General features: G+C 35.3%; 1 protein-coding gene and 2 long non-coding RNA genes across 3 annotated transcripts in view; 1 reads left to right on the forward strand and 2 right to left on the reverse strand.

Moving 5' to 3' along the window:
* Positions 1-8,028, reverse strand: part of LOC130046346 (hemicentin-1-like) — a 65,905-nt gene extending 57,877 nt beyond the window's left edge. The window contains exon 1 of the mRNA XM_056153639.1: positions 7,874-8,028. Coding sequence (XP_056009614.1) covers positions 7,874-7,952 — 79 coding nt within the window. The 5' untranslated portion in view covers positions 7,953-8,028. The remainder of the gene's footprint in view (positions 1-7,873) is intronic.
* On the forward strand, positions 1,662-3,872 carry LOC125659701 (uncharacterized). The gene is made up of 3 exons (XR_007364176.2): positions 1,662-1,982; positions 2,740-2,843; positions 3,264-3,872. It is a non-coding gene; the product is annotated as an uncharacterized LOC125659701 (long non-coding RNA).
* On the reverse strand, positions 3,486-6,045 carry LOC125681402 (uncharacterized). The gene is made up of 2 exons (XR_007372243.2): positions 5,060-6,045; positions 3,486-4,037 (listed from the first exon to the last, which is right to left on the reverse strand). It is a non-coding gene; the product is annotated as an uncharacterized LOC125681402 (long non-coding RNA).
* Positions 8,029-17,204: the final 9,176 nt, after the last annotated feature.

Consider the following 17,204-nt stretch of genomic DNA (forward strand, 5'->3'; position numbering starts at 1 on the left):
TGGTACATGTATATCAATATTGAACTTCATAACATATCATACATGTAATAAACTTTTTGACCTTAGAAGAAAGTTGTCTTTAAGAAAAGTAATTAATTTATTATTGTTATATTTAATACATTTCAAGGCTGTGCATGTGTACATTTCACATTGCAATATTCTGCACTGGGGTATTAGACTCTGCAAACCTAATTCATGAGTTATGGCTGTGTGGTGGTGCTTTGGGAAATTTTCAGTCTTTTTGCATGGAGGTTCACTATGATTTTTAGGGTGTTGTATGGAATCTTCTAGATTGTATATGGAAGCTCATTCCCATTTATTTTGATATATTTTTCATAGGTTATCACACTCTCAATTTTGCTCCCTTATATCTTTGTTATCAAATCATTTACTTGTTATTATTTATTCAATTATTAACTTATTTTTATACCTCTTATTCCTACCTGGGAATCTCAGAACCTGGGTTGAATAAAACAGGACCAGTGGGCTGGGTCTGTTCCTTAGTATTACTTCATAAAGTTTAAAGTAATTTTACCATTCATTTATACTTTGGGCAGACTTGGTACACTCTGAGGCCATAGTTAAACTGGTTCCCGTTATAGCTGTCATTAACAGCAAGTTGATTATGATATAAGAATAACAAAATTCAATGCATATAATGAAAAATCTTGGTTAACTATTACAAATGTTTTGAAATTTATTTCTGCCAAGGAGTTCCTTATACACTTTACATTACTCTTTATGTGTATCAATATATTACATCTTCTCAGTTGATTACATTTCTTGTATGCTGTAGAAAAAAGAATCTCAGTGTCTTGAAAAAGGCTAGCTGTTATAGTGAACATCAAAGGTCAACTCTTAAAAAATCTGTGTAATGAGTCATTAATGGGCAAGAATATAGGACATGTGGTTCTGCACTTCACAGGGCCAGCTGAAAGAATGCTGTGGTAGAAACTGGTTTCCATGAATAATGAGGGATATCCCATCTCTGTTAAAGTGTTCCTCTTTAAAGATTTTGTGGGAGATAAAAAAAAAATTTTCAATGCACAAAGGCCCTGCTTTCTGTAAGCTCTGGTGAGAGACTGGTACATATATTTTACATACATATTGCATGGACCTAAAAGAATATGTTGATGGTATCCCAGTTGTTCTACTGGGTAATCACTCCCATTCTGTCCATCTTTATTCAAGCATTATAAACCAGAGAGGGAACACTGAATTTTGAGGTTGATTTTCCGTTATTTTTGCATTCAAAGTTTTTTTTTCACATGCAAATTAAGATAAATATTGCCCCCCCCCCCCTTTTCCGGCTGAATTAAAGGACTAAGCACCCCCCTTCCTTTTTAAAGCCCCCCCTCCCCCCCCTTTTTTTTTTTTGGTTTGATTGTCAAGAATTTCACATGACTTCACCTTTGCCCCCCCCCCCCCCCACCCCAACCGCTATGTGCCTGATACCCTTTGTAATTCTATTGTGCAACAAAAATAAAGCTGTAATGATAAAAAAAATATTCTGATATATCTATGATTAAAGAAAAAAATATAGCCTACCAAATTAACTTTATCATTATTAATTTTTTTAATTCATATGTAATTAGATATGAAAGGTATTTTAGATTTAATAGAAATTACTTTATTATTATTATTTTTTTTTTTATCCGAATACGTTAATAATTATTCCGGAAATATATTATCTATTGGTGACGTTTCACCCAAGTACGTATAATCTCGCGAGAATAGGGTCGGAAAGTCTCGTCATGTGACTCGCGAGAAATAACGTGAAATCGTACTTCCGGGCAGTTGTCAGGATGGCATTATCAATAATGTACTAGACTCGCTACGTTCAAAACCACATAGACCTTACTACAAAAAGCGAGAGAGCGATGGATAACAACTGGGTTTAGAAAATGTGTTCTAAATAGAGCTCTGAGTTATTACAGCGGTTGTTCAAGCGTCAATACGAGACATTTTCCAACAAAGTACAGGTATGTTGACATTATAGAGTCGTCTGCATCATATGCACTGCACAGTCGTTTGCATCATATACACCCATACATCTATATCTCAGAGTTTAGTTCAAGATATCGAAAGTCCTCGATCAAAATCTCAGCAATATATTTGCGTAGTTCTGATTAGAATGATTCTTAATTGATGTTGTGGTACCCCCCCCCCCCCCCCCCCCCGTAATAATCTGCATCGAGTGAAAACGCTAGAGCACTAGGAAAGAATAAAACTTTTTTCCTGTTGTGTATAACATGGATATATATCCCTATTTCATTCTATGATTTTGAACGTTTTACGGTTTCATTTAGAAATTAATCTAAATTATTTCATAAAGATATTTCTATAAAATGAAAACAGAACTTTTTACTGACACCAATCATATTAGAGACATATGGAAGTCCCACGAGTCAGTTTTGTTTCCACTATGTAGCTGCAGTAATTTATAATATTATAGTATATACATTTGGTATGTAAACCTGCATACAGAAACAGATCCAGAAATTCGTTGGGGGGGGGGGGGGGGGGGGGCTTTAAACCCGCGACTGGCATCTAAGATTTTTTATTTATTTATCTGAATTTCAGCTGAATTATCTATCTTATGAATTTTGGTTTATCTGAATTGATAGAACATGTTATATGAAATATTGACAAGTCCAGATAGTCAATTTGCATTTTAGTGTGCATAATCTACATGTTTTGTGTGACAATGACTACAATGTTAATTTGTTAATCTTTTAGATATAAAAGGGCAAACAACATAGCTGGATAAAGCATCCTAAGTCTGCACCTCGTAAAGCTATGACAATGAGAGAAATGTATTCACCCAGGCAATCAGAATATAGGTAACTCACCAGAGCTCTTTATACAATATATGCTCGTCAAGCTATCAATATTAAATGATATTCATTCTGTAATGAATACTTGTATACATGTAAATTCAGGTGATCCCAAAATATAAAGGTTCACCAAAAATGAATGCATCTCCAGACAATATAGAAATTTTAAAAATGTCCTTTACCTGCAACAGCAAAGGATGCCTGTGCAAACATATGGGGATTTTTTACTAGATAAATGCAGATATCATTATAAAGTTTTTCTTTACAAATTCTATCAAACAGCGGTATAAGTAAATAAATTTTATTATGCTATAAGAAAATGTTGAATGTCCAAATAAGAATTATCAAGCATTGGTATTTTAATGAAAAAATATATAGACATAGTGGATGTCAGTCTTTTTGATTTTTTGGGGGTAAAATTTTCAGAGTGCAACCCGGAAGGTGCGCTGCAGCCCAAAGAGAGTCATGGTTATTGGCATCAAGTTCTCCATCAGCTTTACCTCACAGGCACCACTTGTGATTTCATAGTTTGAACACCAATGAACATGGAAGTGATTCTCATCCTTCGAGATGAATTATGGGAATTATACTTGACATACATGATTGAGCCTTTGTGCCTTCTCTGCAATAACCAACTAGACAGACTTGTGAAAATTCAAATGTCTTCCATTAGTTTTATTTTGTTTTTGCTACAAATGATCAGTGTGAAGATGTGCATGAATCACCATTGTAACAATTTCTTTGACTAGCAACCTTAAATAAATGTTCACTTTATCATTTACTTGAATGCATTTAATACAACTTGACAATCCAGAATAATGTGAGTAAGAAGTTGTACATTTATAGTATCTAAGTCCAAAGGTAAGATTTAATTAATTGTGAAATTCATATCAGCTATTTCCTTCAGTAGAGGATTTGCAAATGTACAAGAGTCACACAGAGTTGAAAATCTTAGTGGACAGATATATATGTCTGTATTGTGAAGGTATATGATTTAGAATATGGATGTTTTTAATTAAATTCAATTGCACACTCCACATGAATTTGACTCTTCCTGGTCTTGTAACAGCTGTGCTTCATTGGTCACTGGTATGAACCCTTGTACCGCCCATCCTAAAAGTTGTTAAAATGGGCCCATTCTCTTCATAACAGCCACCAACACATTGATACTTCTGACGGTAATGATGTATATAACAGCATCTGTAACAAGCATAGACATCAAGTGAATATCATTAAAAGTATTGCAGGTGTGGATCAAGATAATTTGCAAAGGAGGGTGGGGGGGGGGGGGCAAGTGTAATTCATATTATCCCCCTAAAAGAGGTATGTGTGTAAATTAAAATTATCATAATTGCAACCCAAATCCCCATATTTGTTACATATGAACTACCAAATGGGGGATGACACCACCACCACCCCCTCTTGTCCCACCACTGCATTATTAAACAGTATTACTGTAAATAAACATCTTCTATCAAAATTTTCATTTTCAAGAAGAATTCAAACGCCACAATCTAAATTGAATTAATTTAAGATCTGAATGTATGGGTGAATGTTTACTATTTCTTTGTTGCCACAAAAGGCATAGTGGTTTACAAACACATATGCAGAAATGAAGTACATGTGTATCAAAAACTTTTTCTAGGTCCTGTATTATGTTTCTTAATGTAAATATTGTAAAAACATGTTATTTCAGTGATCCCAATCGTCTTTGAAGATTTTTTGTTTCCAAATTGGCACCATTTTCCGTGAGGGTGACAATAAAAACATAAGCAATATCATTATTAATTAAAACATAATGAAAATGAGCCACTGCCCCCCCCCCCCCCCCCCCCTATCAGCATCCCATAAAAATGTGTTATTACAAGTTTATATGATCAACTATTAATCAGGGAGGTTGACAAAACATGGTACAAATAGATACCTGCATATATTTACTTTACCCAGCTATTTGTTTTATCCCCCCCCCCCCCCCCCCCACCGACCCTTTTGCATTCAGTCTGTCTCCTTTATCAAAAGTAACATACTGCATAATTGTGTCATGTAATGTTAGTTCTAACTCATCAAAAAACTAAACCCTTCAACTTGACAGCTGTTTATTATCGAAAATATTCAGTAAAATATGTTTTAGATCAATCACCCGGTCGTGGGTAGAGCTCACTGCTTCTGAGTTCTCAATCGGCGATTTAACTGTAAAAATATATGTATTATGACTTGTTTACCTGCATCTATAAATCCACTTCTTCCTCTCTTTGCATAAGTAGGGAATCTATATAGGCTGTAGGTTCATTTTAACGCTGTCATCTGAGCATAACCAAAGCAAAACAAAGTGACATTTTTCGACAGCTGCCCGGAAGTAGTAAATCGAAAGTGAAAGTAAACGAGACTTTCCGACCCTATACCGCTTGTTTTCATCTGCCCGTGTAGCACATTCTTACTAAATCCATAGCCTACGTCACATGAAGACTTACATGACGTCACAATAGATGAAAAAATAACAATTATGCCGTCAAATCTAGTTGGAACAAACAAAGTGATGTAGATCAGAATGATTTTCACATTTTTAACGCTAATTCAGAGAATGTTAAGCTATGCTAAAGTTACAAATTTTGGGAAATTCGAATATTTTAAAACCACCAAATTCTGCATTCCTCGCCCCCTTGGTAATGTTAATTCCTGGTAGTGTTTAACAATACGATACAGCCATGCGATGTGAATGTTAACGACATGTAGTACATTCCAAGACGTTTTAATTAAAACATCCGTGAAGGTCATGTCCGGCCAGAAAAGTGTTTTACATCAAAGAAAACTAGTTCTAATTGTAACGGGGACCGTTACATATGTTCCCCAAACCTCCCCCAATTAAAAAGTGATGTCCTTGTGAATCTATAGCAAAAAATCATTTTATTTTAGCCTTTAATTACATGTAGTACGTTCAATATGGTCATTTCAGTACCAAGAAATGAAAGAAAGCGTTGCACTTGCATACACGCGCACGCGTGTATGATTCCGAATTTTTGTTGATGTCGTTCAACGGGCATTTGTATCCTATACCCACAGTATGAATTTCATAACGTTTCCACCAAATATAAGGAAGTTATAGCGATTTTGAAATCGTCCAATCAGAATTCAGCACACGTGCATGCACGTGCTGAGCAGTAGTTCTAACTGGGAGCAATTTGGAAGGAATACCAAGACACACCTAGAACCTAAAAATCAAAAGAATTTGATTAAAAACAAAAACGTTATCGTCCTTTAAAAAATTAAGTTTTGAAAGAGGATGCACGTGCATGCACGTGTGTGTTGGCATTTTTCATTACATCAATATATAGATAGACATATTATCTACCTATGCCGTGAATATCAACTCATTCGCTTCATTCATAAGATAGTTATAGACGTTTTAGTATTATCCAATCAAAATGAAGCGCACGTGCATACGCGTGCAGATTGGTAATTTTGACCATGCAGATCAGTTAAGGATCTCAATATCTACCTATGATATGAATATCAAACCATTTCGATGAACAACAAAGAAGTTAACATTGTCGTTAATATTAAGTCCAATAGGTAATTATATTTACATGTCAAGGTAAGGTGACGCCATTATGAAAAAAAATGTGATGCATTTGGATTTTTCGTTTGTTTTTGCTTTGCGAGGAGGATAAAGTAATTCCCGAACTGCGCGACTTGAAATATTCCACGCCCCTGTCTTGTAAAACAGTTACAAATCCTAAATCATACTGTAAATATAACTTTATTTTGATTTGTAATTTAAAAACGTGTGTGCTATACCCATAGCCTGATGATATAGGAATGGGATATTTGTTAGAGGATCTAGGGCCTACCACAGGCAATTGCATCGCTTGGGGTCGAATTTACTATATAAAGAGTAGTAAATGCGACCCCCAAGCGCTTCAATTGCCTGTGGGGCCTACCAATGAAATATAAAGTGCACAATAAAACTTTACCCCCTGCAATCCACATTGTTACGTATACACTATTTCAAAATATAAAATGCATTGCATTGAGGTGCTTTGATTACACAAAAAGTGTGTCAAAATGCATGTTGAGCATGACGCAATGTGAGGTTAAAGTGTGACGTCAGCACTGATACTATAGTGAAGAATGATTTAGATATTTCTGCTGGGCGGATCTTTGTTGTTGTTCTTTCTTAATGAGAAATAAGTGTTCTAAAACAGATATACATCAAATTTTATTTACTATTAATTTACTATCAGTCAAGACAGTTTGTATGAATATTGGAATGGTTACATGGATTCTAACTTTACTATAAACTAATATTTAAAATTTAATTTACAGGGGAAATAGGAAAATCTCTACATTACTTTTCAAGTTTTCTGTTAAATCATTTCCTTTATGACCATCCAGAATTTTTGATGATGTTTGCTAAGTGTCATTCATTCATTTTTTCCCTTTAATTCTAGAGAGTTCGCATGAAGGGGGGGGGGGGTAATCATTGTGTAAAATAATGGGCACTATTGTAAAGTGTTTGGTGGGTTTACAGAATTGTTTAAGTATTTTCATTTACTATGTTTTATTAGACATATTTGTGAAAAGATTTTTTTTAAAAACTCAACATCTAATGATTTTACAGTGGGCACGGTCCGTTGCCATAGAACCACGATGCATGGTTCCCGTAATTTTCACTTTTTTAACATTAACTATCACTATACATAAAACTGTGAGTGTTTCGTTCAGGTTTGTGATTTTTGCACTTTCCGATTTTTTAAAGATAATTTTCAATGGCTACTGACAGCTTCTCTTAATAACTCCCATCAGTATTTTGATTATCATACACTGGGCCGTCCCGTATTCTGCATTGTACGTGTACCCCTTGGATTTGTGTTCGTGAGCATGCACACGGACGTGCACCCAATCATACAAATTATATCACATATACATATATGAAACTGTAAATACGCTGACCTATACTTAAAGTCTACGGGTCATTGAAGCAACGCCGAGAAAAAATTTAAGATGATTGACGTGCAGATATTATTGATATAACATACCAAAACAATGTGGTAGAATGAGGCACATTAATGAAAGGGTTCCATATCCAAACCACGGAGACAAAATTCCCACACACATTTTGTTAGGTTGCTTTCTTCCTCGTTCCTCGTTTATAAGTGCATGTAGTAAACATCTTATGTACAAAATGATGTGAATAAGAATGCGGTGTATGTATTGAACATGGGAACATTTTTCCAGGAAGAATGAGCGCACTCTCGGTATCTCTCTTACAACAATTAAATATGATTCTTCATTGTGTTTTCAGAGTACATGACTATTTCTGTCTAAAATACCTAATTAGTTTTAAAAAGAAAGGACATTAAGAGAGTGCCAGTAAAGGTCACAAACTCCTGGAAATACTATCTGGAAATACTATAAGACTATAAGACCCAATTTCAATTTTAGATTTCCCACAGATGAATAGGAGTTTCGTGTAAAGGTCTATTGTTGTTTTTTTTTAAAAATTTTCCCTGATGGATTGAATTTTGGTGAATGCATTGTTAGAAATATCTATTAGTCCAAAGGCCTGCAAGGCGAAAAATGACTTGTTGAAGCATATTATGATTATAGATTGGAAACATTCGTTGTAATGTTAAGATATCTGACAAAATTTGTGTCGCTTTTTCTGAATAAGTGGTCATGGTCACTAGCGGTGCCGCCACATGTACCATCAGTCTCTGTAACATGCTACTTTTGAACTGCCTTAAAAGAAAACATGTACCGACCTCGAAGATGTACGTGCTACTAAACCACTTGCGGTACATGGAACGGTAATAGTTTTCACGGAACGATGAACGGTTTGCACGTTCTAAATGCTTTGCACGAAACGCTTTACACGAAAAGCTGCCCGCGTTGTGAACATTCTGCACGATTTGCACAAATAGGTAGGCGTGGTTTGCACGCTTTGTGAATTGTCCTCACGAAACGGTAGGCCTGGCCAACACGGTCTGATTTTTTCAACGATATCCGGATCTTCCTAGGGGTGGTCTAAACACAAAATGATTTCAATATGATAATAATATTATATTTTATCTTAAAAGGTTCAGAACTAACAATTTAATTAAAATTAGATGCGAGATCCGCTCACTCGCTCGTAGCGAGTATGTGAGCGGATTATAACGTCTAATTTTATTTAGAACGATAAAGATTTATTCTGAAATGATCATTCATGTTTGATGTGGTTAATTACTCTTTCAATCACCGATAACTACAGAAAACAAATCATTAGATAGATTAAACTTTTTATGTTTGAAATAATGACTTAATACTGAGTGTGACTTCAATGAAATAAGTTTGTTTTGTATACAGTTATACGTTATGTCTTTTTACATGCAGTTTTTAACAGTTATAAATGTATGTTAACATTGGCAAATTTCCTCTAAATTGTTTCATCGACAATTCTTTAAAGAGACACTACAGCTCATTTTCCACATTTTAATAAAGTGTTTTTTAAAACATGTATTGATAAAATGATAAAATTCATATCGATACTGACAATTTTGAACAATTGGGATGCATCAATTTACTCTCAACTGTGCTTTGAAGATCGTTCGGAATTCAAAGGTTTCTTCATTCTGACTCGGACTTTTGAATGCTTATTTACATCACGTGGTTTTGAATGACAGCAAAGGTGTTGTGTAGGAAATTATTTAAATTCCCCTTCAAGGAGGTCCACACTCACCTTTCAAGTATAAGAGTATTCCCTGCTCCTTAAAATAAGTAATTATATCAATCATTAATTCAACAGAAACCCTTCCATGTTCCCATTGACCGATGTTTTTACAACTAACACGTGTCGTGTTCAGATAAAAATAGCACTTACTTTTAAAAGTAGTGTCTTCGCAGCTAATCTCAATGGCAGATTTAGGGGGGGGGGGGGGGGGCAGGACCCCCCCCCCTCCCTTTTTACGCCACAGATTTTGAATGAAAATCCAAATTTTGCACCAGAATGGCCGATTACTGTGGCTAATCTTTGACTTTCACACCCCCTTCGGAAATCCTAGATCCGCCACTGAGTTACATGGGTTTCTCCGATCTCTTTGTTTTCCAACGGTCAAACTGATACCATGGTAAATTTTATTTCACGTATGAGTTTTATCTCATTCTATTTTTACCTCTTTTCTCACAGAATCTGTCAAAATTCTAGATCTATCAACTACACTTTCTCTCACTGGACGACATGCTGCACTGTTTACTGTCTATGCGTCTGAAGACTGAAAGGAGGAGACTCGATATTTTTTGTATAGGCCATCAAAAAGTATTAATTTTTACGTTAAAACGATAATTTTAAACTTTAGATAAGTGTTATTTTCGCAAAGTTCATACTTTCAACAATGCAACAAAAATTGAGAAAGCGCTAGGAAAATTGTCATTTCATGATTTTTGCGCAAAATGAGCTGTAGTGTCTCTTTAAGATACCACTGTTTAGCGATTTTCCTACATGATTAACACAATTTTCAATGGACAGTTCCGAGCCAATAAAAATCACTCACAGTGCACATATTAGCTGGTATCCTGTTGATAAATCTCTGTATAAGATATTTTAATCTGTACATCAAAATAATGTCCTTGCACTACTTTATTTCCTTGTGGTTGTTTCTTTGTTTGCTTGCTTTACATCCTGTTAAGATTTTTTTCCCCACTCATTTTGAGACATAACCAGTTTTAGGTGAAGTACTACAAAATTAATTTAGACCACCTTAGCAGTTGGGTTCTTTAACGTGTCAACATCTGCCGCGACACGGGACCCCCGTTTTTCACGTTCATATCGGAAAAGACCCGTGAATCTAAATACCGAGCGTTTGTCGAAGGGGCAACCAGTACCTATGTTTACATTTGGGGTTTTACGCAGCCATGGTACGAGCGCGGCTCGAACTCAAGACCTCTCGGTTACCAAGAAAATGCTCTACCACTTTGTTTGATGTTCTTTTTTATTTTTTTTATTTTACATCTCGTCAAGAATTGTTCACGCATATAGAGACGTAACCAGCTGTAGTGAATTTCCTTGTGTAAACGACATTCCCCAATTGATATCATTGGTTCTATTTTTCCACAGTAAGACGATTGTTAAGAGGCTTTTAACGTTAAGTACGAATACTTTTTATCATCAGCTTTCCCGGCAAAAATTGTACCGAGTGAGATTACTTCTGTAATATCTACATTTCCTCGTCTTCCTCTACATCCGTTTTGCTTTTTTATTACAAGTGTTGAAAAATTTCCAAGTAGGTCATCATCCATGCATTTAGAGTAATCACTAATACAAAAGTTGAAAAGTTATAGCAAGAAAAACAATATAGGTATTGTGTTTGTTGAATATCCACGTTTTTAAAAATAAATTTGAGAAATTTTCGTTTTCTTTAAGTGGGCGGAAATATCGATCTCGGTCTCGATAAATAAAGCTGAACAATTAGACGTTTACTTAAGAAATAAATTTCATTTTTGAAGATACATGTAGGCATAACCTGCGATGCTTTTCGCCAGCATACTATCATATCCTATTTCGCCCCATAACTGACTCGAACTTCGTAATAGCTCATATGCAAGTTTTGGGGAAGAAGTATTTTGGAGTCAGCTATGGCGCAAAGCGTGATATGCAAATATTTACTAGGTACCAGGGATCTTTGTGTGTTCACAGGCCGAACGGAGTAGCTCTATCTCGTTCAACCTGTATAAATGAAAGCCCAAAGACAAAGTTCTGTTCAGCTACTCTTTTTTATTAAAGAAACATTTCATCATTTAAATTATTGATTATAATTCATATTATACAATATACAATAATTATTACAAACATTAATATAAAAGTTCACACACAAAAATTAACGAAACCATCTGAAAAATTGAAAAGTTATTTCAGAAATGCGCAAGTATACTCAATATCTTACCTGTATAAATGAAAACCCAAAGACAAAGTTCTGTTCAGCTACTGAAGAACTCTGTCTTTGTTCCTCGCATTTATACCCCCATACATCCTCCAAAATTCCTTACCATATTTGTTATATCCTAATAATCTGTAATATTGATATTGGCTTTTAATTCAAACTCAAAGCCAACACAATTATTTCCTTGAAAAATCTATAATTTAGCGTTGCATACTCAACTTCACTTGTAAGGTTTTGCATAATTTTTAATTTCATTTTTCTTGTAAATAATATATACAAATGCTTGACCTCTAGTGACTGATTTCTTACACTCCGATTGGTTACACGTTTCCTCTGACCAAAATCGATTTCACCCTCATGATCTTGTAAACAAGCTATAAACACACATACTAATAATCTCCGTCACCTCACCTCACGGTGAAAAGTTCAGACATTTTTGTTCTGCATTTTACTATTGCTTTTGTCCCACATTATTTTGCCAATTCATTACTCCATTCATTACTCTTCTCCCCTCTTTCAGAATTCTATCATCTGTTTTATACATTGCAAATTTCGTTATGATAATACTTTGTGAAGTGCGTTAGCGCTTAATGAAAAGTGTGCTAGTGTGAAGTGTTGCAGTTCATACCCTCGTGTGTTTTCAAATATGTCAAATAGATTTTTTATATTGACCTTCTACTTTCATTTCCCATTTGTCAAAATAAACATACAGTGTCTATCAAGATTTACACGAAGATTATTTACATCAGCATTGAATTCTTGGGGAATTGGATATCATTACCCCTGGTAAAAGTATCGAAGGTAAAGACATTAGATATGTATATATTTTATTGAGTCAGTTGTGCGAGGGAAATTACTTTGGGTTGAATTGAAGAAATAACATAATGTATGATTTAGGATATATGAATAATAAACAAATCTGTTTCATTTTTTCACATAACCATTTTCTTCGCCTTAGGGGTCACTTGCGCGAGATATGTCTTTCTTTTTAAGAGGGGGTTCTCACCCCCCCCCCCCCCCCCTTGGTTGAGGATTTTTAACAAAACATATTATTTTGCCATTTTTGGGGGCGGAAAGGGTACAATTTCTCCCACATCCTTTGTATTTTGTTTTGGATGCATCCCGATGCTGATATATTTGCATATCCTTTAAAAGTGTGAAATGCATAAATATAAAAACAAAATGAATGTGTAACAATAACCCACCACGGAAATGATCTTCATTATGACACCAATCTAATTAAAACCAGATACTAGTGACATTTTATATTAACCAATCAGCGCATTGCACGAGTGTAAACTCTGATGATTCGGAACATTAAAGTCTTACTAATAGCTGCCGAAGTATCTCGGTAATAAAAATGTGCCAGACACCTCAAAGAGGATATAGTTTGACAAATATTTGTTGATTGTGTGTATTTTTATTTGTTGTAAGAGAGTTCGACAGTGAAGGGAACCCCCAAATCAATAATTTATATAAATCGAAATTAAAACTTACAGAAGAAAATATGATGGGACTGGTGATTAATTTACCGTAGCGCGCGGAGGGTAGGAAAAACTGCCGTACAGTCTTCATCGTTCAATATAGCTATTAACACATATTTCTGTTCATCTTTTAAAGATTGAATCTTACAATCCTTCAAAACTTATAACGTGCGCCAATATTTGGTCACCATTATTTGTTGTTTCCCCAGAATTTTTCGTTTACCGAATGCAAATATTAGGTCTCTGATTGGATAAACATATCGATAAATATGCATGATTAAAAGGTCATTAGATTTGACCTCCATATGTGGTGTCATTAGATCCTTGTGCAGTGGCGGATTTTTCAAATATAAGGTAAATCGCGGTATTTTGTTTTGGAAAATATACTAAACGATAAAAGAAGCAATAATGTCTTCCACTCCCGAAGAAATAAATGACAAATCATTTGATTTCTTGAATTACTTTATTGGGAGAACTTAATTTTTTCCGAAAACCCCTTAAAATTTGGGTCATTTTATTAATTTCCCCTTATTAAAATGATAGAAAATAGTACAAATGACTTAATAGGAGAAATATTTCAAGCTCCATAAAATCTGTTAATTTCTGGGGCTTCGTCCCCTGGACCCCCACCAGGGCTTCGCCCTGGACCCACTGCCTCATAAAGTGGCGTCCCCCGTAACTGCAATTCCTGGATCCGCCCCTGTTGTGTACCGATATATGTGAGCGGATCAAAGGATCTAATTTCAATTAGATTGTTATGAAACCACGTTGTCTGATAAAAAAAAACAACCTTCGTATCAATGTACATGTACTTAGTAGTGGTACTAAAGATCATCACCATAGGTTACTAACCGTGGATGGGAAAACTACTTACTGACAAATGTGGAAACATCTAGATGCTTTCAACTGGGTCAAGATAGGCATGGATTCAAAATTTATCGCAATTTGTCATAAGACCACATTTACTCAAACAATGCACAAAAATTGAGAAACAAATTGGCATTTGAAACTATGGACTCTGAAATGTTGAATTTAATGACAGTATAGCAATACTATAATTGGTGAAGCTGGGAAGGCTGCATTATGGGGACCTATAAAGTTCCTGGATCATTCCAGTGTTTTGTTTCCCTTTTTCACAGACCAGAGATCTGTAAAAGATATCAGTGATAAAAGAGTGAATCAGTTAAAGGATTAATAAGTTGGTTTAAGTCATGATAGAAAGAAGTTTATCAAAGTGACACAATTGCTAAATGTTACAAAAGTTTGATTACAATGAAAACCAGAGAGAATCTTGACTTTATGTTTTATGGTATTTTGCCATTGATTGGATTCAGCATGGAAGAAATTCACATTGAAATTTAATAGTGACATACATGTAATTGAAAACAAGATCTCTATACCATGGACCCACAACAAATCCTACGTACACTTCTTACATAACTGGTATCAACAACGTTATAATTGTGAAAACAGAAGTATCCAACTAAAATCTGATTCAGGTGGAATCCATGCACCTCCTTTTGTTGCCGAATAGCCGACCAAGAAACTGAGACTGTAACTTAATGGAATAAATCATTGATTCTAAATTATAACACATTAACATGTACTATACATATATACCTGTAACATTTTGGAGTATGTAGTAATTACTTTACCTGAACATATGTGAAGAATAATCAGTGATTATTCGAAAGTGGTCAATAGTGTCTTGTATTCATACGTGATCAGTAGACTGATGTGATCCGTGACATAACTAGTTTTAACTATTGTAAAAGATTGATTGATTGTATATTGTTTAACGTCCCTCTCAAGAATATTTCACTCATATGGAGACGTCACCACTGTCGGTGAAGGGCTGCAAAATTTAGGTCTATGCTCAGCGCTTATAGTCATTGAGCAGGGAAGGATCTTTTTCGTGCTGTGACACGGGGACTCGGTTTTTGTGGTCTCATCCGAAGGACCGCCCCATTTAGTCGCCTCTTAGCAAGGGGGTACTGAAGATCTATTCTAATCCGGATCCCCACGGGATTTAGACAGAGTGGGGTCATGCCTGTAAATATCCATCAGATCTCAATGCATGGTTAGTGTCCTATATAATGAACAAAACATGCACATATACTATATTCTGCAAATTGAATATGTTCTATTCGTCATAACTATTTAATTACAACCAATTACTTAATTATTGATAATACAGTTTTTAATCTTCCAGATATCTGATGAAATAAAACATTGAAATATATTCAGGTGAATTCATGACCCAAGTGACAATTAATTTTGAAGGTCATTTATATATTCTACTACTGACATTTTACAAATATATAAATTCTATAACACACATAATTATGTGTAAATTATACTTACATGTCAATCAATTGTGTCAGCCCTTCATTCGCAACACTTCGTACAAAACCAGTCTTCATGATCTCTGATTACTCGGTAGACAGGGGATGGTTACTCCTCCTAGGCACCTGATATCACCTCTGGTACGTCCAGAGCTCCGTGTTTTCCCAACTCTTTATTTTGTATTCCTTACAAAAGTTATGAGATTGATCACTGTTCGCTATCTTTATCTTCCATTTGTGACACAGTCTGTCATACCACCGGTCACACTGAAGCCATTCAACTTCATCACTGCTTACACGACAACAGTTGGAACACACAGTGTTGTCAATCTTAGCATGGTCTGCTGTTTTTTAAAGTGTTTTTATTTTCTTCCTAGGGTAAACTGGCTTGAGTTTCCTATTTCACCCAGCTGCGACAGACCTAAGTCGTTAAAACAGGTAGGGACAGTTCCATCGCCAAACGCTCGGCATCAGGTGTGAATGTCACGGGTCCTTGGAGATGACCTTAAAAACGGATGACCCGTGTCACAGTAGGTGGGAACGCTAAAGAACCCTCACTGTACAATGGCCGTAAGCGCCGAGCATAGGCCTAAATTTGAAGCCCTTCAACGGTCTTGGTGACGTATCCATATGAGTGAAAAATTCTCGAGCGAGACGTTAAGCAAGATACAATCAATCAATCAATCCTATTTCTCCCCAATGCTGTTGTTTGACTGGGTTGAAGCAGTATTACACTAAACATATGACCGAGTTGGTGCACCACTAGACTCAACATCGGAGACGTTGGCCTCTTCTACCAGAAAGCTTTGTTCTATATAACATGTTATTTCACAATTTGAAAGAGGATAAATATTTGGGACACATTGACACTTAGGAATGTGATAAATTGTTCCTTTTGAACTTTTCATTGATATTTGTAACTCGTATGCTTTACAAATTACAGAAGATTCTAGTTTGCAAAATTTGGGAAAGTTTTGTGTCAAGTGTTGAAGACTGTAGTTTTAGATGGTACGTTGCTTTCCTTCAGAGTCATCATTATTGATTTTGGTCATATAAATGTTGTTGCTACTCTAGTTTTAACCACGAGTTGCTTATGTGTCTCTCTTCCTCAAATATTCTGATTTCTTTTTTCTGAATGTTCTGATCATAATGTTCATGGGTAAGGAAAAGTTTGCTGGCTCGTGATAACGTAATTTCGTGAGTAATCGATACGATGCCACTAGGAAAAATAACTCTACTTGGTTTGAAAAAGATGTTCGAGGACACGTGCATGCGTGGGTAAGAGTGACCCACGAAATCCACGAACATAAATCCCCCACGAACAATGATTATTCCACAGTATCCTAGGGTGTGTCTAACTAGTTCTTCATTTGATTTCTCCTTTCTTACTAGACCCATAAATCATCGCCGAGGCCTATTTCCAACTGAATAACTAACTTGTGACGGAAAAGTAGATAAGCGGTAATTTTTATTTTGATGATGAAATGTTGTATAAGCAACAATCAATATGCACTTAAGCATAAAAAAGAAATTAGCAAACATAGTTTTGAGGTTTTTCCAATGTATGTACAATGTATGATTCAGTTATTCTTCGTCAAAAAAATATTCGTCGACAATATTGGC

This window comes from Ostrea edulis, chromosome 2 (assembly GCF_947568905.1).
Source record: "Ostrea edulis chromosome 2, xbOstEdul1.1, whole genome shotgun sequence".
NCBI lineage: Eukaryota > Metazoa > Mollusca > Bivalvia > Ostreida > Ostreidae > Ostrea > Ostrea edulis.